Genomic DNA, 21,080 nt, shown 5'->3' on the forward strand with positions numbered 1-21,080 from the left:
TGCTCTAGAGTGAATGTTTGTGTTCCCCCCCTCAAATTCATGTGTTGAAATCTGATTTCCAGTGTGATGGTATTTGAAGGTGGGGCCTTTGGGGATGTTTAGGTCATGAGGGTGGAGCCCTCATGAATGGGATTCGTGCCCTTATAAAAGAGGCCTCAGAGCTTTTAATACCTTCCACCATGTGAGGACAGTTACTCATCAAACATCAAATCTGCCATTGCCTTGATGTTGAACTTCCCAGCCTTTGGAACCATGAGAAACAAATTTCTGTTGTTTATAAGCCACCCAGTCTATGATATTCTGTTACAGCAGCCCAAACAGATTAAGACAATTTCCTAAGGATCCGTCTCAAAACCCAGTAGTCGTCCTTGTAGTTACTCCCTCTCAATACTCCTTAATGCCCCCCAAACGAGAAGTGCCCTATTTCTGCCAAGGACAAAAAGGTGTAGAGAGGAAAGAGAATAGTACGTTTCCCTTCAACTCCGAATCTGGGCAAATGCCACTTCAGACTTTAATGTCAAAGAATTAGGCTGTTAAATTAAATACTAATTGCAGTTGCTTTTCACTTCTGCATTGTCTGTCATAGCAAAGGGCTATCAGGATGACTGGAGAAAGTGGGAGCCTGTTTGCGTCTGGAGATGCTTTTGTTAAATGCCAGCTTTCTGCCAGTCTTCGATAGTGGGATGGTAGCTCATAAGTTCTTCCACACCAGTGGTTCCTGGGTCTGTCTGAGTAGTGGAATTAAAGTGGCTATTTTGTGGGACTTCCCTGGCGGTCCAGTGGTTAAGATACCATGCTACCACTGTTAAGATACCATGAATCCACTGCTCATGGATTCGATCCCTGGTTGGGGAACTAAGATCCTGCATGTTGCGCGGTGTGGCCAAAAAATAGGAAAAAAACAAAAAAAAGTGGCTGTTTTGTAATGATCAAGCACCATCCCTTATTCCTTTCCTTGACACCCAGGAAACCAACGCTTGCCAGCATAGAGGTCTGTATCTATAGGGATTCCACCTTTCCAGAGAAAAATCTTAATGAATGTTACCTGGAAAGCAGACAAGACAGGTAACTTGGAAACACATTTACATAGGAACAAATCTACACAGAAAAGTGAAACTTGGACATGATTTCTGTAGTGATACAGCTCTAAGATGCCACGTAGGGAAAAGAGTACCATTTATAAAGTTTTCCTCAGGGAAAGCCTTTGGAGTTTTGTTTACAAAACAAAACAAAACACATATGCTGGTATGCAGTGTTTTTTTTTGGTTTGTTTTTAGTTTAACCCATGGCAATGAAACCAGAGTCCGTCATGATTTCAGTTATGTGATGTTTTTGATACTTTGTAGCTTTTAAAAAATTCACAAGTTTTTCTTTATGCTAGTAGTTTCTTTTTTTTTAAGATTTATTTTATTTATTATTTATTTTTGGCTGCATTGGGTCTCTGTTGCTGCGCACGGGCTTTCTCTAGTTGCAGAGAGTGGGGGCTACTCTTCGTTGCGGTGTGCAGGTTTCTCATTGCGGTGGCTTCTCTTGTTGGGGAGCACAGGCTCTAGGTGCATGGGCTCTAGAGTGGAGGCTCAGTAGTTGTGGCACACGAGCTCAGTTGCTCCACACCATGTGGGATCCTCCTGGATCAGGGCTTGAACCATGTCCCCTGCGTTGGCAGGCAGATTCTTAACCACTGCCCCACCAGGGAAGCCCTATGCTAGTAATTTCTTAAGTCCAGAAAAGACTGCAGAAGCTGTTAATGTCTTTAATGGCATAAACTGCTTGAAGTCAGGTCAGTGTATTTGCAGAGGACACTCTGCAAAATCTCTCAGAATTAATTATACTCTGGAAAATATGATTTATTGACTATGTTGTATTTAGATCCATTTGTAAAAAATAATGATCAGTAAGGGTCCTGAAGTGGCAAGAGTATAAATTTCTTTTATGGTCTGCCTTCTGCTGAAGCATAGTAGAATCAGTTCTAAGCTATTTATTTGATATTTGGACAGGTTCATTTCTACATATGAGAGAATGAATTTTCTGTTGGTCAGATTCTTTTTTAGTATCTTGGTACCAGCCCTATGAACCAGACATTATTCAGATTTTCTGCCTTCAGGGACACTTTAAAAATTATAGAGCTACATTTTTCATTTTGGGGCTTATGGAGAATATGCCTTTGTCATTAGTGAAAGAGCTTTTTCTTCATTTGTTGTTCATTTCTTCCTTGTCAGCAGAAAACAATTAGTGACCTCTTTATGTGCAAAGTGTATTAAGTGGAAACCTGGGGATTTTGATGCAGCTATTCTGTCCTTTCGTTTATGATGGTTTTGACTACAAGTGACAGAACACCCCAATGTGACTGGCTTAAATCATAAAGGGAAATTTATTTCTGTTACATAACAGGATATGCAGTACTTTAGTGACAGCATCACGGACCCTGATTTTTTTCTTCCTGTTCTGTGTGCTCAGCATGTTCACCTCGTCTTAGGCAAGTATCTTTTAGAGTCACAGGGTGGCTGTAGTAGTCTCAGCTATCACATCCAGAAAGAATAATATCCTGAGGAAGAAGAGGTACGCCTCTCTTGTGTTAAGAGCAAGGTAACTTTTCCCAGAGAATCCCTCGCCAACTTCCCCTCATCTCATTGGGAAAAACAGAGTCACATGCTTTTTCCTGAATCAGCTCATAAGAACTGAGGTACTGTTCAGGATTCTCCCTGAGCTAGAATGGAGTTTCACATTCCCTTGAGGTTTGGCTACCTGAAAAAGATGGGGGCTCTATTAGGAAAGGAATAGTGGAGATAGACACCATCATCCATAGCCCTCTCAGTCCATGGTTTGTACAGTGGGCCCTGGTGGACGCAAGATTTCAGGATCAACCTCTGGTTATTTATCAAAAAAGAGTCAGAGCTTTTGCTATTTCCAGAACTTTCAGGGCTGGGCAGTAGGTGAGGCAAGCCTAAACCCTTCACCTGCATCAACATATCCCACAGGGCTGGTAGTGGGTATGTCTTCATGAGGAAACTTGAAGTTTTTTTATTTCAAGTGACATATATACAAGCCTCCACACCTTGTAGGCCAGGGCTTCACAGAGGTTGAGAGAGTTCTGGGTACTTCCACTTTTTCAGGTTCCCAGTTTATTTAAAAAGAAATACCAAAACAGAGCTATAGAAATGTGGTATATTTTACATGTTTACTTCTAAGAAAATATTTCAGACACAAAAACAGTACCATGACTTTATGTAGACATCATGTAGAAACAAAATATCAAAAGTGTAGACCTGAATGGAGATTGGACTTCTTCCTTTCAGTCCTGTGAAGGCTGTAGAAGATGCCATGAATCTCTCAGAGTCCAGGGAATGGCCCTAATGCCCAGCTCTTCTGGGGCACTTGGCACTGTTGACCCCTCTTCTAAACCAGATAGCCACTGACCCAGGCTAGAAAGTCTAGCACCTTCTTGGTATCCCATCTGTGGTCAGAGGTAATCCCAGGGTGAAGAGGAGCCAGGGCAGGAGCCAAATGACATTGCTAACTAGAATCCACTGCCACAGTGGGCACCCCAGGAACCCTGAGATAAGCCTTCTGGAATTGCTTCCTGCCTCCACTTTCTGCCCTAAACACTACGACTTTGCATTCATATTTTATTTTCATATTGTTGTGCTTTTACTCACTGTGGTCCTCTTCCTGGAATTATTTAATTCATTCTAACAAACCTTTTTTTGAACACTACTGTGTGCCAGGACCTGCCTTGGACCCTAGATGGAAGTTAAGAGAGAATTGTTTGGTGGTGGTGACAGACAGCAAAATAGATGACAGTACAGTGATTTATTGCTGCCTTAGAGTTGGCACAGGGTGTCATAGGAGCTGTAGAGGTGTGCATTGAACTCTTGTTTGAAGAGAATGAAGTCTGAAAAAACTCTCTGGGGCAGGGAGTTGCCTTATCCTGAAGGAGGTCTAAAAAATGAATAGCTTTAAAGTGGTGCTGATCTGTTTCGGGGAGTGGGAATGGAAAATAATTTATTTTTGTTGATAGCAGTGAAATAGAACATAGTTTCCTAGGCAGCTTGAATTAAGAAAATTTTGCAGTTTTGCAACAGTGTCCTTTTTTAATTTTTTTAAGTTTTGTTATTTTTGGCTACGTTGGGTCTTCATTGCTGCATGTGGCCTTTCTCTGATTGTGGTGAGTGGGGGCTATTCTTCGTTGCAGTGCGCGGGCTTCTCAGTGCGGTGTCTTCTCTTGTTGCAGAGCATGGGGCCTAGGAACATGGGCTTCAGTAGTTGCAGCACGTGGGCTCAATAGTTGTGCCACTTGGGCCTTAGTTACAGTGCATGGACTTAGCTGCTCTGCAGAATGTGGGATCTTCCCAGACCAGAGATTGAACCTGTGTGCCCTGTGTTGGCAGGTGGATTCTTTTTTTTTTTTTTGGCTGCATTGGGTCTTTGTTGCTGCACGCAGGGTTTCTCTAGTTGTTGAGAGCAGGGGCTACTCCTCGTTGCGGTGCACAGGCTTCTCAGTGCTGTAGCTTCTCTTGTTGCGGAGCACGGGCTGTAGGTGCTCGGGCTTCAGTAGTTGCAGCACATGGACTTAGTAGCAGTGGCTCGCGGGCTCTAGAGCGCAGGCTCAGTAGTTGTGGCACAGGGACTTAGATGCTCCACAGCATGTGGAATCTTCCTGGACCAAGGCTCGAACCCATGTCCCCTGCATTGGCAGGTGGATTCTTAACCACTGTGCCACCGGGAAGTCCCTGCAACAGTGTTCTTGAGTAGCTCATTTTGCCCATAATTACGAGGTTCAGAAAAAATAATAGTTTATCTTCTGCAGATAAGACTATATTTCTGCTCTATAAATTTTTTTTTTTTTTTTTGGCTGCTTTGGGTTTTCGTTGCTGCATACGGGCTTTCTCTAGTTGCAGGGAATGGGGTCTACTCTTTGTTATGGTGCTTAGTTGCTCTGCGGCATGTGGGATCTTCCTGGACCAGGGATTGAACCCGTGTCCCCTGCATTAGCAGGCGGATTCTTCATCACTGCACCACCAGGGAAGTCCCTCTTTTTCTTTTTTAGTGTTGATCTTTCAGATGTTGTCTTGCCTACCACATTCCTTTTTAAATTTTTTTAAAAAATTTAATTATAGTTGATTTACAGTGTTGTGTTAATTTCTGCTGTACAGCCAAGTGACTCAGTTATATATATATTCTTTTTCATATTCTTTTCCATTATGGTTTATCACAGGTTATTGAACCTAGTTCCCTGTGCCATATCCTAGGACCTTATTTATCCATCCTGTATATAATAGTTTGCCTCTGCTAATCCCAAACTCCCAATCCTTCACTCCCCCACCCCCTTACCTACTACATTCCTAATTTTAAAAATATATTCAATATTAAGTTGCTCACTATATTTACTTTCTTGAGAGAAAACTGACATTAAAAGCAGGTTATTTAAGTACAAAGAGCTTTTCCTTGTTCCACTGTTTTGTATAGAGTCAGACAGCAAGGGAAGCTCTGTGGTGCTAGACATGGTCATAAATTGATGGCCATAGTTTTAAAATAGAAGAAATATGAAGCCTGAATTCCTTTGGGAAAAACAAAACCTTTTTTTGCTTCTAAAAGCTCAGGAAGGAATGGCTTTCCCTGCCTGGTCCTTGGCACCTTCAGCAGAAAAGTTGGAAATCTAGTGTGACCTGATTTCTCAGGCAAAAACCCCTCCTTTGAGTCAGGGAGAGACCCTCACCAGTACTGGATATTGTGAGGAATCTGCACAGAATGAGTTGGTGTTGCCTTCTGTTTTTTTTTCCTGAGCTCTTAACCGAATGTAAAGTAAACAGGGATAGTTGCCTTCCTAATGGCTGTAACATACTATAGCTCTTAAAATCAAATCCTTTAGAGAACTTAGAAGGGATCTGAGAATTAGGAAAGGAAGAGAATATGGGCTTCTGTGCATAAAAAGATGGGTGGAGGAGACCAAAATTGCATCATTCAACAAAAATTGACCCAGCTACCTCTCATGTGTCAAGCAGTGTTGTACATACTGGGGAACACATAGCAGGGAACAAGACAGAATTCCTGTTCTTCCTCAGGAGTGGATGTTCTGTGAACTTCAGGGAAACTGTAGCTTTCCAGGTGTTTTGATTCCCTTTTCCTCTCTTCCTTCTGTTAGGAGAGAAGAATAAGCTGAACAGACTCTGACCGTTGGTTTTCAGCTCGCCAGGACCTTCTACCTAGCTCTCCTTTTGTAGCTTATGTGCTACATCCTCTGCCCTCAGTGTGCAACTGGCCCCCAACGCAATGTGTGTTTGTCAAACCATGGAAGTGGGGCAGTATGGCAAGAACGCAAGTCGGGCCGGAGACCGGGGAGTCCTCCTGGAGCCCTTCATCCACCAGGTGGGCGGACACAGCAGCATGATGCGCTACGACGACCACACTGTGTGCAAGCCCCTCATCTCCCGGGAGCAGCGCTTCTACGAGTCCCTCCCTCCCGAAATGAAGGAATTCACCCCTGAGTACAAAGGTCAGTCACTGGCCAGTTTGGAGACAGCAGCAGCTTATAGGCCCTCAGCTCAGTTTTCCTTGTTCTGTTGGCCATGTGATGTGATTGTAGGTCTCTATTGTCTCAAAGCAGCAAAGTCACTTTGTTAAGCCAAATTTGAGGCTGAAAGCATCAGTGAAGTCTTTAGATCTTGAAAATTGAATTCATTGATAGGTAAACATAAGAAGAATTCGCAGCATCAAGTCCCATTGGTGAAGAACATGCTGTTGTCAAGGTTTCCCTCTTTGCTGGAATGGTCTAGGGGAGAAGGGGAAGCACTTCTCTGGTCCCAGAGGAGGAAGAATTGGATGCTTTTTGGGCTAAGGCGATGAGACAGCTGGTGAGGAGATTCTGTGGAGCTTGTATCTGTATGTGCTGGGGAATGAATTGATGGTAAGAAATTTACAGAAGGACTAGGGGGCCTGGAGGTCCTAACTTTTAAAGGAAAAATAATCTGTTTTAAAACATAAATTAACTTTATAGACTAGAACCCCATGAATGTATACCAGAATTTGTCACTTTATTTTAAAATCTGATTTTTGTCACTATGTTTTATACATTTTTACGATTGCCCATCATGTGTAAGTTATGTTTTCTGTGTTCTGTTTTGTTTTGGCCTCTCCACATGGCTTGTGGGATCTTAGTTCCCTGACCTGGGATTGAACCCCGGCCACTGCAGTGGAAAGCGCCTGGTCCTAACCACTGGACCTCCAGGGAACTCCCTGTGTTCTGTTTTTTCTTTTCCAAAGCAGTATAACTTCAGTCATGGTTTGCATCATCCTTTACTTGGGGGATCCTTAATTTAGAAAAACCAATCCATATTGGTATTGACTTTTGTTTTCTTAACTCTTTTATTGTGGTGAAAATATACGTAACAAAATTTAACCATTTTTTTCAAAAGTGGATACAGCTTGGCTTTTTTTTTTGAAGCATAATTGATTTACAGTGTTGTGTTAATTTCTACTATACAGCAAAATTTATCATTTTTAAGTGTATAATCTAGTGGCATTAAATACATTCACAGTGCTGGATACCATTACCATTATCTAGTTCCAGAACTTTTACATCACTTCAAAGAAAAATCTTTATACCCATGAAATAACTCCCCATTTCCCCCTCACCTGAACCCCTGGTACCCTCCAGTCTACTTTCTGTCTCTAGAGATTTGCCTATTGTAGATACTTCATACAAGTGGAATCATGTAATGTTTGCCCTTTTGGGTCTGATTTATTTCACTTAGCATAATGTTTTCAGGGTTCATCCACCTTGTAGCATGTGTCAGAACTTCCTTTGTTTTTATGGCTCAATACTATTCCATTGTATTATAATTATATGCCACATTTTGTTCATTCATCTGTTGATGGACACTTGGGTGGTTTCCACCTTTTGGCTGTTATGAATAATGCTTCTGTTTGTATTACCTTACAAATATCTGTCTGAGTCCCTGTTTTCAGTTCTTTTGGGTATTTACCTAGGAGTGGAATTGCTGGATCATGGTAATTCTGTGTTTAACTTTTTTGAGGAACTGTCAAACTGTTTTCCATAGTGGGTGTACCATTTGATATTCTTACCAGCAATGTTCCTATTTCTCCAGATCCTTACAAACCCTTATTTTGCATTGAAAAAAAAAATTACAGCCAGCCTAGTGGGTGTGAAGTGATATCTCATGGTTTTGATATGCATTTTCCTAATGATTAATGAATGGTGTTGATATGCCATTGCCCATTTGTGTATCTTCTCTGGGGAAATGTCTATTCAAGTCCTTTTTGCAGTTTTAAATTGGATGGTTTGTTCGTTATTATTTTCAAAACAAAATCAGAAGAATATTGAATTTGGAGGAATAATATTCTAGGGCTGCAAAACAAGAGAGAAGCCAGAATCAAACACACTGCCATCTCTAAGTGGCTAAGAAACAACAGTTACAAAGCTTTATAACTGTAACTTTAGCCACCTACTCATCCACACTCAACATATCCATGGCCAAATCTTCTCTTGTAAATATGCCAAAACCAGAAAGAGAACTACAAGCCCTGTTAGCTCATGGAGTCCTTCTGATGGTAAAGAAAAAAAATCCCTTAAAATGGAGTTGAGCCCCTGACTCCAGAGAAATGTTTTCTAAATCACAACTACTAGAATTGGGGCAAGTTAGAATCTCAAAGTGCCACCCAGGGAAGGATTGTTAGTCATATATTGGTTCAGTTTCCCCAACATTCTCTCAGATTGGGGAACAGAAGTCTGTAAAAGCCACAGCAAATCCTTAGTATCTACTTGATTTTCTTTCCTTGGGCTGCATTTTCACTAGGGAAGAATAAATACACTTTCTCAAAAATACAATTAAATTAAAATTGATCCGTTCTTTTTAAGTCAAATGAAGTCCAGTTTATTCAGAGAAAATGGAAGATATGATGGGTCCAATGCATGTATTTCAAAGATGATACCATAGAGTTTTTACTTTTTTTTGGCTGCACTGTGAGGCATGTGGGATCTTAGTTCCCTGACCAGGGATCGAACCTGTGCCCCCTATAGTGGAAGCGCAGAGTCTTAACCACTAGGCCGCCAGGGAAGTCCTTTACTTTTTATTTTAAAATAAATTTAAAATTACAGAAAAGTTGCAAAAATAATAAGAGTTCCTCTAATGCTCCCATGATGCCCGTGTACCAGGTAAAGCCCTATCACTGGGTGGCTCACCTCTACATGTAGATGCATGTACTGGCTCCCCATTGTGCATGGCAGGACCATCAGGCCCATGCTAGATACAGAAAGAGTCTTCAACCTCTTGAGTTCCGCCAAGACAATGCTTTATTTTTATTTCAATTTTTTCCACCAAGGTGATATTTTAAAATATCTGTATGAATTGAAAGCTGCAGTTGATGGTCTCTCTAAGGTGATTCAGATACCAGATGTGGATTTGGATATAACCAACATAATCCAAGCTGACAAACCCACTGCTTTAGCTAACAATGCCTTGGGCTTAATTCAGTGTTTGGAAAGGATTACAGGGCACTGAAAGACATCTTAATCATCGCTAGTGATTTAACTTTGATCACTTTAAGGTGGTGTCTACCAGGCTTCTGCACTATAAAATTATTATTTTTCTCATTGTAATTATATGGAGAGATACTTTGAGACTCTCTAAATATCTTGCTTCTTACCATACATTAGTCCACTAGTTTTCAAATCCGTCAGTGGCTCTTTCCTGCAAAAATTATTACTGTATTGCATGCCTAATGGTGTCATCTCTTTTCATCATTCCTTCTATACTTTTTAATTTAAATAAATTACAATTCTTTAAGGAAGAATTGTCCCTTTTCACTCATTTATCTATAAGTTTGAACTTAAGGATATTTTATTTCTCAGATTATTCTAGATTTGACCACTGGGACTCCTTAACATTGGCTCTTGTGTACTTTTGACATATACCCTCATGGTTTTTGATGAATGCTTTACTTTCAGGTTTGAAGAGGGATTTTCATTTACTTAGTATGATCAGTTTTAGTCATCAAGTGTTACTGCTTATAGTACTCAATGTGAGGTTCTAGGTTTCTGTATTGTTATTCAGAACTTTGCCTTATTCATTTATCAAGTATTTATTGAATGTCTACTAGATGCCATGCCTTGTTCTCATTAGCATAAAAGACAAAAAAGGCCCATACCTTCATAGAACCATGCTAATGTGAGAAAGAATAAACAAATTATAGACAAAACATTTATAGATTGTGATAAATACTTTGAATAAAATACATCGTGTTCTGTAATTGAAAATAATAAAGCTTCCAAAACAGAGCACGTGATATACGATGATGAGGGAAGGAGTGTCTGGGGAGACCTTTAAAGGACTGAAAGATGAAGAGCAGCTGTGGGCAAAGGACAATGGAAAAAATATTCCAAGCTTCCAAGGATAAACAAAAGCCCGGAGGTGAAAAAACAACAACAAATGAAATTTTGGTGTTCTAAGAACTAGTCTTTTTACCAATTGGTAAACTCTTTTTGCCAATTAAAAGTTAAGAAACAACCCTAAACATTTCTCTAGAGAAGATACACAGATGGCTAATAAGCACATGAAAAGATAATCGACGTCATCAGTCATTTGAGAAACACAAATCAAAACCACAAAAGAGACTACTCACAACCAGTGGATGGCTATTAAAAAGAAAGAAAGAAAATAACACAACATTATAAAGCAATTATACTCCAATAAAATTAATTAAAAAATAAAAATACATTTTAAAAGAAAGAAGTGTGGCAATGATACAGAAAAATAGGAACATAGCTGGTAAGAGTGTCAAATGGTACAGCCACTATGGAAAACAGTTTGACAGTTCCTCAAAAAGTTAAACACAGAATTACCATATGATTCAGCAATTCCACTCTGAGGTATATACCCGAAAGAATTGGAAACAGGGACTCAAACAGATACTTGTAATACTCACAGAAGCATTATCCATAATAGCTGAAAGGTGGAAACAACCCAGTTGTCCATCAACAGATGAACGGATAAACAAAATGTGACATATATTTACAATGGAATAGTATTGAGGCATAAAAACAAATGAAGTTCTGGCACATGCTAAAGATAGATGAACCTTGAAAACATTATGCTAAGTGAAAGAAATAAGCCAAACCCCAAAGGACAAACATTACATGATTCCACTTATATGAAATATTTACAATAGGCAAATTTGTCTAGACAGAAAGTAGATTAGAGGGTACCAGGCATTCAGGTGAGGGGGAAATAAGGTTATTTAATGGGTATAGAGATTTTGTTTGAGGTGATATTAAAGTTCTGGAAATAGATAATGAAAGTGGTTATGCAACATTGTGAATGTACTTAATGCCACTGAATTGTACATTTAAAAATGATTACAATGACAAATTTATGTTATATATATTTTTACCACAATTTTAAAAAGTAAAAATGTATATTAAACCCCAAAACCTCTACCCAAATGTAATCTGTGTATTTAAGCTGATCTTACAAATGCCAAGAAAATTAGGGCTTATATCAAACGAACTAAAGGACCATTGAGTTTCATTTTCCTACCTGATTTCTGTCTTGGTGTGAGTAATGAGGTAAAAAAAAATCAGGATCAAAAATACATACATTTTTAAACTAGTGGTAGATTTCATGGCTCATTTATTACCAGATCTTACCCACTCTTGGAAAGATCTTCTTCTTGCTCTACCGTAGCATAACCATTTCTCCCCTGATCAGGTATGATGCTCTGTGTCTGCCATTGGTATGTCGAGGTACTCAGTGGTACGTGGCTGCAGAGAATTAAAGGTTTCCATTATAGCTTTAGATGGCCTTGCAAGACAAAAAGAAATTATAAAGGAATGATGCATTTGAGTATATAAAATTTAAAACTTTTATCAAAATGCACCTTTAAAGCAAATTGAGAGCTATTTACAGCACATAAAACTGACCAAGGATTTTCTTCCAGAATATATATACAAAGGGTTAGTCAGAAATTTTGCACACTCTGGTTATATTAAAACTTCTGTTGGCCACACTGTCTTATCAGTGCTTTCCCATTCAAGGCTACGGTCTCCCCAGTCACTGCTCTGCAGGTGTGAACGTGTTACATCAGTTCATTTGTAACTGTGGTGTGAGCAAAAATGGATGCCCCACCTGTGATTTGCATGAAAGAAGAGCAGCGTGCAGTGATTAGTTTTTTGTGGTCTGAGGGTGTACACCTCTGCACACTTCTGCACACTTCTGCGCACACTGTCGACACTCTGCAAAAACTTTGTTTTGAGGTGTTAAAGCATCCTCCCTATAGTCCTGACCTTGCTCCATCAGATTTTCACCTGTTTGGTCCCCTGAAAGCAGCCCTGAGGATGAAGATTCACTTCTGATGAAGAAGTGAAGACAGCAGTGTATTCATGGCTCACAGCTCAGCCTAAAACATTTTTTAATGAGGGAATACAAAAGCTTGTTGACAGTTGGATAGTGTATTGAAAGTCAAGGAGCTTATGTCGAAAAATGATGTATTTGTCTTTTCTAAAAGTTAATTAAAATGAATTCTGTATGGCACAAAAACAGAAATATAGATCAGTGGAACAGGATAGAAAGCCCAGAGATAAACTGTGGTCAGCTAATCTATGACAAAGGAGGCAAGGATATACAATGGAGAAAAGGCAGCCTCTTCAGTAAGTGGTGCTGGGAAAACTGGACAGCTACATGTAAAAGAATGAAATTAGAACACTTCCTAACACCATACACAAAAATATAAACTCCAAATGGATTAAAGACCTAAATGTAAGGCCAGACACTATAAAACTCCTAGAGGAAAACATAGGAAGAACACTCTTCAACGTAAATAACAGCAAGATCTTTTCTGATCCACCCCCTAGAGTAATGGAAATAAAAAGAAAAATAAATAAGTGGGACCTAATGAAACTTCAAAGCTTCTGCACAGCAAAGGAAACTATAAGCAAGATGAAAAGACAACCCTCAGAATGGGAGAAAATATTTGCAAACAAATCAACAGACAAAGGATTAATCTCCAAAATATATAAAAAGTTCATCCAGCTCAATATCAAAAAAACAAACAACCCAATCCAAAAATGGGCAGAAGACCTAAATAGGCATTTCTCCAAAGAAGACATACGGATGGTCAAGAGGCACATGAAAAGCTGTTCAACATCACTAATTATTAGAGAAATGCAAATCAAAACTACAATGAGGTATCACCTCACACCGGTCAAAATGGGCATCATCAGAAAATCTACCAACAGTAAATGCTGGAGAGGGTGTGGAGAAAAGGGAACGTTCTTGCACTGCTGGTGGGAGTGTAAATTGATACAGCCACTATGGAGAACAGTATGGAGGTTCCTTGCAAAACTAAAAATAGAACTACCACATGACCCAGCAATCCCACTCCTGGGCATATACCCAGAGAACACCATCATTCAAAAAGACACATACACTCCAGTGTTCATTGCAGCACTATTTACAATAGCCAGGACATGGAAGCAACCTAAATGTCCATCAACAGATGAATGGATAAAGAAGATGTGGTACATATACACAATGGAACATTACTCAGCTGTAAAAAGCAATGAAACTGGTACATTTGTAGAGACATGGATGGACCTAGAGACTGTCATACAGAGTGAAGTGAGTCAGAAAGAAAAAAACAGATATCGTATATTAACACATATGTGGACTATAGGAAAATGGTACAAATCAACTGGTTTGCAAGGCAAAAATAGAGACACGGATGTAGAGAACAAACATACGGACACCATGTGGGGAAAGCAGGGAGGGTTGGGGGGGAATGAATTGGGAGATTGGGATACCAAATTGTATACTCTAAATATATGCAGTTTATTATAAACAGTAAACAATAAAAAATTTAAAAAAATAAATTCTGTAGCCAGAATGCAGATAATTTTTGGCTCATCCTTGTGCGTGCGTGGGTGTATGTGTGTGTGTACGCAATTTTTTATATATATACACACACACACACACACAATTCAGAATCAATAGGAAAAAAGACAGTTCAGTAGGAAAATGAGTAAAAAAGAAAATCAATGAAAACTAAAGACCAAAGGCTGATTCTTTGAAAAGAACAGCAGAATGGATAAATCTCTAGCCAGACTGATCATGAAAAAGAAAAGACATAAATTTCCAATATCAGAAATGACAGATGTGGGACTTCCCTGGTGGTCCAGTGGTTAAGACTTCACCTTCTAGTGCAGGGGGTATGGGTTCAATTCCTGGTTGGGGAGCTAAGATCCCACATGCCTCACCGCCAAAAAAACCAAAACATAAAACAGAAGCAATATTGTAACAAATTCAATAAAGACTTTAAAAATGGCCTACATGGAAAAAAAAATCTTACAAAAAAATAAAATGGCAGATATGTCATCACTGCAGTTTCTACTGATATTTAAAAAATAAAAGACTATTATGAACAACTTTATGCCAAGAATTCTACAACTTAGATGAAAGAGTTTCTTGTAAGGCACAAACTATGAAAACTCATTCAAGAAGAAATGAATAATCTGAATAGCCCTATGTATTAAACAAATTGAAATTGGATTTTAAAGCATTCGAGCAAAGAAAACTCCAGGCCCACACAACTTCATTGGTGAATTCTCCCAGATATTTAAGAAATACTACACAAACTCTTCCAAAAAGTTGAAGTGGGAATACATCTCAATTTATTCTATAAGGCCATTACAAGAAAATTAATGTCCTAGCATGAACCTAAATTAAAAAAATTTGAACAAGATTTTAGCAGATTGAATCCAAGAATATATTAAAAGGACAGTATGTCATGACCAAGTAGGGTTTACCTGAGGAGTAATGCAGGGTAGGTTTAACATTCAAAAGTTAATTTTTAAAAAAAAAAAAAAGTTAATTTAATTTACCATATTAATAAACTAAAAAAAGAAAAATCATATGATTATCTCAGTAGATACGGAAAAAGTATTTGATGGTATCCAACATACATTCTTTTTTAAAATTTATTTTATTGAAGTATAGTTTACTCACAATGCTGTGTTAATTTCTGCTGTACAGCAAAGTGATTCAGTTATACATATATGTACATTCTTTTTCATATTCTTTCCAATTATGATTTATCACAGGATATTGAATGTAGTTCTCTGTGCTATACCATAGGACCTTGTTTATTCATTCTTTATATAATAGGTTGCATCTGCTAATCCCAAACTCCCAATCCATCTCCTCCCCCTGCCCCCACCACCAAACTGCAAGTCTGTTCTGTGTGTGTCTGTTCCTGTTTCATATTGTAGATAAGTTCATTTGTGTCATATTTTAGATTCCACATGTAAATGATATCATATGGTATTTGTCTTTGTCTTTCTGACTGACTTCACTTAGTATGACAATCTCTAGGTCCATCCAGGTTGCTGCAAATGGCATTATTTCATTCTTTTTTTATGGCTGAGTAATATTCCATTGTCTATATGTACCACATCATTATCCATTCATCTGTTGATGGACGTTTAAGTTGTTTGCATGTCTTGGCTATTGTGAATAGCTCTTCTATGAACATAGGGGTGCATGTATCCTTTTGAATTATAGTTTTGTCTGGATATATGCTCAGGTAGGATTGCTGAATCATATGGCAGCTCTAGTTTTTTGAGGAAACTCCATGCTATTCTCTGTGGTGGCTACACCAATTTACATTCCCAACAACAATGGAGGGTTCCCTTTTCTCCACACCCTCTTCAGCATTTGTTATTTGCAGATTTTTTAATGATGGCCATCCCGACCAGTGTGAGGTGGTACCTCGTTGTAGTTTTGATTTGCTTTTCTCTAATAATTAGCCATGTTGAGCATCTTTTCATGTAGGTGTTGGCCATCCATTCTTGATAAAACAACAGTAACAAAACTCTCAGCAAACTAAGGATGGAAAGAAAGTTCCTCAAACCTGATAGAAGGCATCTATGAAAAACCTACAGCTAGCATCACACTCAGTGATGAGACAATCGTTTTAACCCCTAAGATCAGGAACGAGACAAGAATGTCCATGCTCTCCATTTCTAGTTGACATTTAACTTGGAGGTTCTGGCCAGTGCAGTTAGGCAGGAAAATGAAATAATAGAAGGCATCCAGATTGGAAAGGAAGAAGTAAAACTGTCTTTATTTGCAGACAAAGTAGAATTCTGTCTTCCACCAAACTATCAGTCAAGTGTCGGAGTAGAATAAAGTCCTGCAAAGGACTCAGAAAACTTTCTTAGGAAGTTACTTGAAGGTGTATTCCATTCAGGTAAGGAGGAAACCAAGAAAAAGGGGAAAAGGAGAGGATTGTAGAAGGAACAACTCTCACTCTGGGCAGCTGCAGCAAGGAGGAGTCCAGCACAGGAGCTATGTGGCAGGCCTGGAGGACACTCTAGATCAGAGCATGAGGGGGAGCCCAGGAAACAAAAAATATTGTAGACTAGAGGGCATTCGAGCTTGAACAGAACTGAAGCTCTGGAAAAGACAAAAAGAGGAAGTTACAAAGGCAAAAAACTTGTAGGAGGGGCAGTCATCTATGTAAGAAAGCCAGGGTACAGTTGTGAAGCCCACCAAAGTGAGGTGTACATTTTAGCAATGTAATGGGAATGTAAGAAAAAAGAATCCATTACACCTTGATGTTTTAAGGGTTTTTTTTTTTCCCTAAAAGAGACCAAGGATTGGGGCAGTGCCCTCCTGGAGAAGGAAATGGACCGAAGAGAAGGATATTCTTGGTCTGGCATACTGGCACATTTGTAAAGACTTCTCAGATTATAATGCAGATTTTGCACACCAAGAGTATAAAACGAGAAGTGTAGCTGACAGAAGGTTGGATATGGAAGTTAGATGAAGGGCAGCCTGGATCTTTTTAAAAATAAATAACAGGGACTTCCTAGGTGGCGCAGTGGTTAAGAATCTGCCTGCCAATGCAGGGGACACAGATTTGAGCCCTGCTCCGGGAGCAACTAAGCTGTGGAGCAACTAAGCCCGTGCACCACAGCAATTGAGCTTGTGCTCTAGAGCCCATGAGCCACAACTGTTGAGCCTGTGTGCCGCAACTACTGAAGCCCATGCACCTAGAGCCCGTGCTCCGCAACAAGAGAAGCCTCCGCAATGAGGAGCCTGCGCACCACAATGAAGAGTAGCTCCCCACTTGCCTCAACTACAGAAAGCCTGTGTGCAGCAACGAAGACTCAACACAGCCAATAAATAAATGAAATTAATTAAAATAAATAACAAAAAAACTCCTTGAGTTAGATTTCTAGGTACTGTGTTTCATCTCCTTTGTAACGATCTAGAATAAACAAAGAACAACCTGTTGAATAAAAATGGACACAACAAACTTTTGCCATGAGTACAGCATGGAAAATAGAGGTGTTTCAACTTAGGAATGCTGGTGGTTTGGTGAGGCAGAAGTTCTGCCTGGTGAGCTTAGAATAGCCTGATGCTCAGTGTGGGCAGAAGACATATTTTGGTGACTGTCTTGGAGAAGTCTTGATGTCTGTAGGTGACACTATCAGGCAGAAGGAAATCAGATCTAGAGGAGAACATAGGAAATGACAGCATCATAGAGCAGTTAAATAAGTAGAGGGTTAAATTATGTCAGGTGTGGATGTCACCTAGACATACAGTTCTTTTGAATGGTACAGAAGGCAGTAGTTGAAAGTGAGAGGGTTAGACAAGAGAATGGGAGATAAATATAGATTTATCCAAAATCAAAGGTAAATAGTGGACTCAGAATGGGGGGAGGGTGAGTGGTCAGCTGTGTTCTGGAAAGATGTCTGCTAGTCATTGTTCCTACGGTTGATTCAGGGCAGGTGATGTCAGTGTGCTGAGGGACAGCAAGTGCCAGCAGTCTGAGCTGAATGGACCCAATTTGTGTAGACATTTGTTGACTGGCTGCCTTTTTTTCCCCCAACAGGAGTGGTGTCTGTCTGTTTTGAGGGGGACAGTGATGGTTACATCAACTTGGTGGCCTACCCTTATGTGGAAAGTGAGACCGTGGAGCAGGATGACACAGCAGAGCGGGAGCAACCTCGGCGCAAGCACTCCCGCCGGAGCCTGCACCGGTCAGGCAGTGGCAGTGACCATAAGGAGGAGAAAGCCAGCCTGTCCCTCGAAACCTCAGAGAGGTAAGGGAGTGGGTGAGCAGGGCTGGCAGTTCATGTCTGGTCCTGTCAGCACAAATACTCAGAATATCTCTAGAGTCCTGATACATCATGGGGAACTAGGGCTCAAGATTGGGGGAAGATGGCTGATGTTCTTAGGCCGCCCACATAGGTGCAGCCTGCCACCTGTGTGTTCATCACCCCAGTGATGTCTGCTTCTGAGTATGGCTGTAGCTGGTCAAGAGAGAGTAAAGTTCCCTCAGCTTTTTGGAAGCAAGAATACCCTGTTTTTTCCAGCTTTATTATGTCTCGCATCCCTAAGACAGAGGTGGAAATGCATTGGTCCACAATGAAGTTCCAACTGCTTTCTCACCTGCAGGATGTCAGAGTCCAAAGGCAATGCAGACCAGTGTTCTTTAAGGGTTTTGGGTGTCACATCTCTTTGAGACTTTGATATCAGCTATTAACCGTTTCCCTGCATCTAAAATTCAGTTTATTGCATGGAAATTGATTTTTCTTGTAGATTAGGATAATAGTCTACAAAGAATTATTTTTCTTGATATATCATGCAAAAAATGTGAACCCCAACAAGGGTGGCCATAATTAAAAGAATAGATAATAAAAGTTTTGATGAAGATATGGAGAAATTGGAACCCCTCCTACATTGCTGATGGGAATGTAAAATAGTGCAGCCATTCTGGAAAACAATTAGGCAGTTTTTCAAAAAGTTGAACCCAGCAGCTGCACTCCTAGGTATATGCCCAACAGAACTGAAGGAATATATTCACACATAAAACTTGTACACAAATGTCTATAGCAGCATTATTCCTAATAGTCCAAAATTGGAAACAACCCAAATATCCATCAGTTGATGAAAGGATAAATTACATGTGGTGTATTTATGTAATAGACTATTACTCAGCAACAAAAAGGAATGGTTACATGCTGCAACATGATGAACCTTGAAAACATTTATGTTAAGAGAAAGAAGCCACTCACAGAAAACCACATATTGTATAGTTCCATTTATATAAAATGTTCAGAATAGGCGAATCCAGAGAGAAAGCAATTCAGTGGATGCCAGGGACTGAGGGGGTAGGGGTAGATGGGAAGTGATTGCTAATGGGGACACAGTTTGTTTTTGGGGTAATGAAAATTCCTTAAGATTAGATAGTGGTTTATAACCTGGTGAATACACTAAAAAAAAAATCCCACTGAATTGTAAACAAAATAAAACTAATGTAAATAAAAAATACTGTGAGCTTTTTGAACCAAAGTGAAATCAAAATTGTATGATTAAATTACTTTATACATATTTAATCTCACTCAAAAATAAGTTTTAGTGAGGGAATTCCCTGGCAGTCCAGTGGTTAGGACTCGGCACGTTACTGCTGAGGGCTTGATCCTTCTTTGGGGAACTAAGATCCCGCAAGCTGTGTGGCACGGCCAGAAAAAAAAAAAAATTCAGTGAATAGGATGCTCTGTGACTTGACTTAGAATTTGGAATTGGAACTTTTCTTAGATGTGGCAGCACATAGTTTATCTCTGACATCACATCTGATCAGGTCAGCAGCACAGGTTGCACACCCTAGCTCCTTATACTGTTTCCTCACTTTAATGGGCTCATGCATTTGGGTCCTGTGTCACTCATCAGGAAGCTCTGTCGGTGGGTGGCACAGTAGACTTGATCCAGGCCTCCCCCACCCTGTGTAGAGAGACCCCAGAGGGTGACTTGTCTGAGCCGCTTAGCAATGTTCTTCCTTTGTAGCCCCCAGGAGGCAAAGAGTCCGAAGGTGGAGGTACACAGCCACTCGGACGTTCCTTTCCAGATGTTAGATGGCAACAGCGGTCTGAGTTCTGAGAAGATCAGCCACAACCCTTGGAGCCTGCGCTGTCACAAGCAGCAGCTGAGCCGCATGCGCTCCGAGTCCAAGGACCGAAAGCTCTACAGTATCCTTGTTACTGCTTCTCCAGCAGCACCCGCTACTGGGACCATGGGTCCTGTGTCAGGGCACTTCCCAGTACCATGGCCAAACACTCTCTCTGTTCAAGGGCTTGTCTTTTGTTCTCATCTCGGTTTTCCAGAGGCTCTTCTTCCTCTTTGTCCTTCTTATTTTCATCAATATGTTGTTTTTTTCTGCCTTTTGGGGCTGGTAGACTGAAGCTTAAACTTGGCAGTCTAGAAGAGTGCTGTCCAGTAGAGCTGTCTGTGACAGTGGAAGTATTCTGAATCTGTACTAAAATTTATGGTAGCCACTAGCCATACTGTAACTGAAATGTGCTGTGACTGAGTTACTGAATTTTTTATTTAATTAATTAGTCTAAATTTAAATCACCAGGCATGGATAGTAGCTACCATATTTATCAGTGCATGTCTAGAATCAGGGGTGTGTGTGCGCACATATGTACATGTGTATTTCTCCCCTCCCAAAAGATAATAATTAAAAAGTAGTATGTTTGATTTTAGTGATTTTTTTCCTAAAGGTAAACACTACCTGGACAATGTAAAATAGTTTTTTAAGATACCAAAGGTAAAAAAGTATTAGTGTTTTGAAGCAGTAGACAGTAAATAACTCATACTTACTGAGAAACTGAGGAGAAGTGTGCTGAGCATATGCACTTACTCAGTTTTCCAAAGTCTTGTGAGGGAGAAGCTGTTATAATTCCCATTTACAGACAAGTAAATGGAAGCACAGCGGGGTTAAGTGTTGTGCCCAGAGCCAGTGAGTGGCCAGAGCAGGATCCAGTGCTAGGCATTGTAAGATATTTCTGCAACTTTCTTTGAGGGTTTTGTTTGTTTGTTTGTTTAATAAATTTATTTATTTATTTATTGGCTGCGTTGGGTCTTCGTTGCTGCTGCACACGGGCTTTCCCTAGTTGCGGTGAGCAGGGGCCACTCTTCATTGTGGTGCATGGGCTCCCCACTGCGGTGGCTTCTCGTTGCGGAGCACGGGCTCTAGGCAAGTGGGCTTCAGTAGTTGTGGCA

At 40.0% G+C, this 21,080-nt stretch overlaps 1 protein-coding gene across 11 annotated transcripts in view; it reads left to right on the top strand.

Moving 5' to 3' along the window:
• Window positions 1-21,080, top strand: part of IP6K1 (inositol hexakisphosphate kinase 1) — a 61,256-nt gene that overhangs the window by 34,636 nt on the left and 5,540 nt on the right. For 9 of the 11 annotated variants that reach the window (XM_057704821.1, XM_057704822.1, XM_057704825.1 and 6 more), the window contains 3 exons: window positions 6,143-6,493; window positions 17,908-18,118; window positions 19,863-20,044. In XM_057704821.1, the coding sequence (XP_057560804.1) occupies window positions 6,271-6,493; window positions 17,908-18,118; window positions 19,863-20,044 (616 nt within the window). In that variant the 5' untranslated portion in view covers window positions 6,143-6,270. Of the gene's footprint in view, window positions 1-6,142; window positions 6,494-6,578; window positions 6,905-17,907; window positions 18,119-19,862; window positions 20,045-21,080 lie in introns of those variants that run through there. The other 2 variants (XM_057704831.1, XM_057704830.1) reach the window with 2 other exon arrangements.

The sequence above is a fragment of the Hippopotamus amphibius genome, chromosome 13 (assembly GCF_030028045.1).
Source record: "Hippopotamus amphibius kiboko isolate mHipAmp2 chromosome 13, mHipAmp2.hap2, whole genome shotgun sequence".
Taxonomy (NCBI): Eukaryota; Metazoa; Chordata; class Mammalia; order Artiodactyla; family Hippopotamidae; genus Hippopotamus; species Hippopotamus amphibius.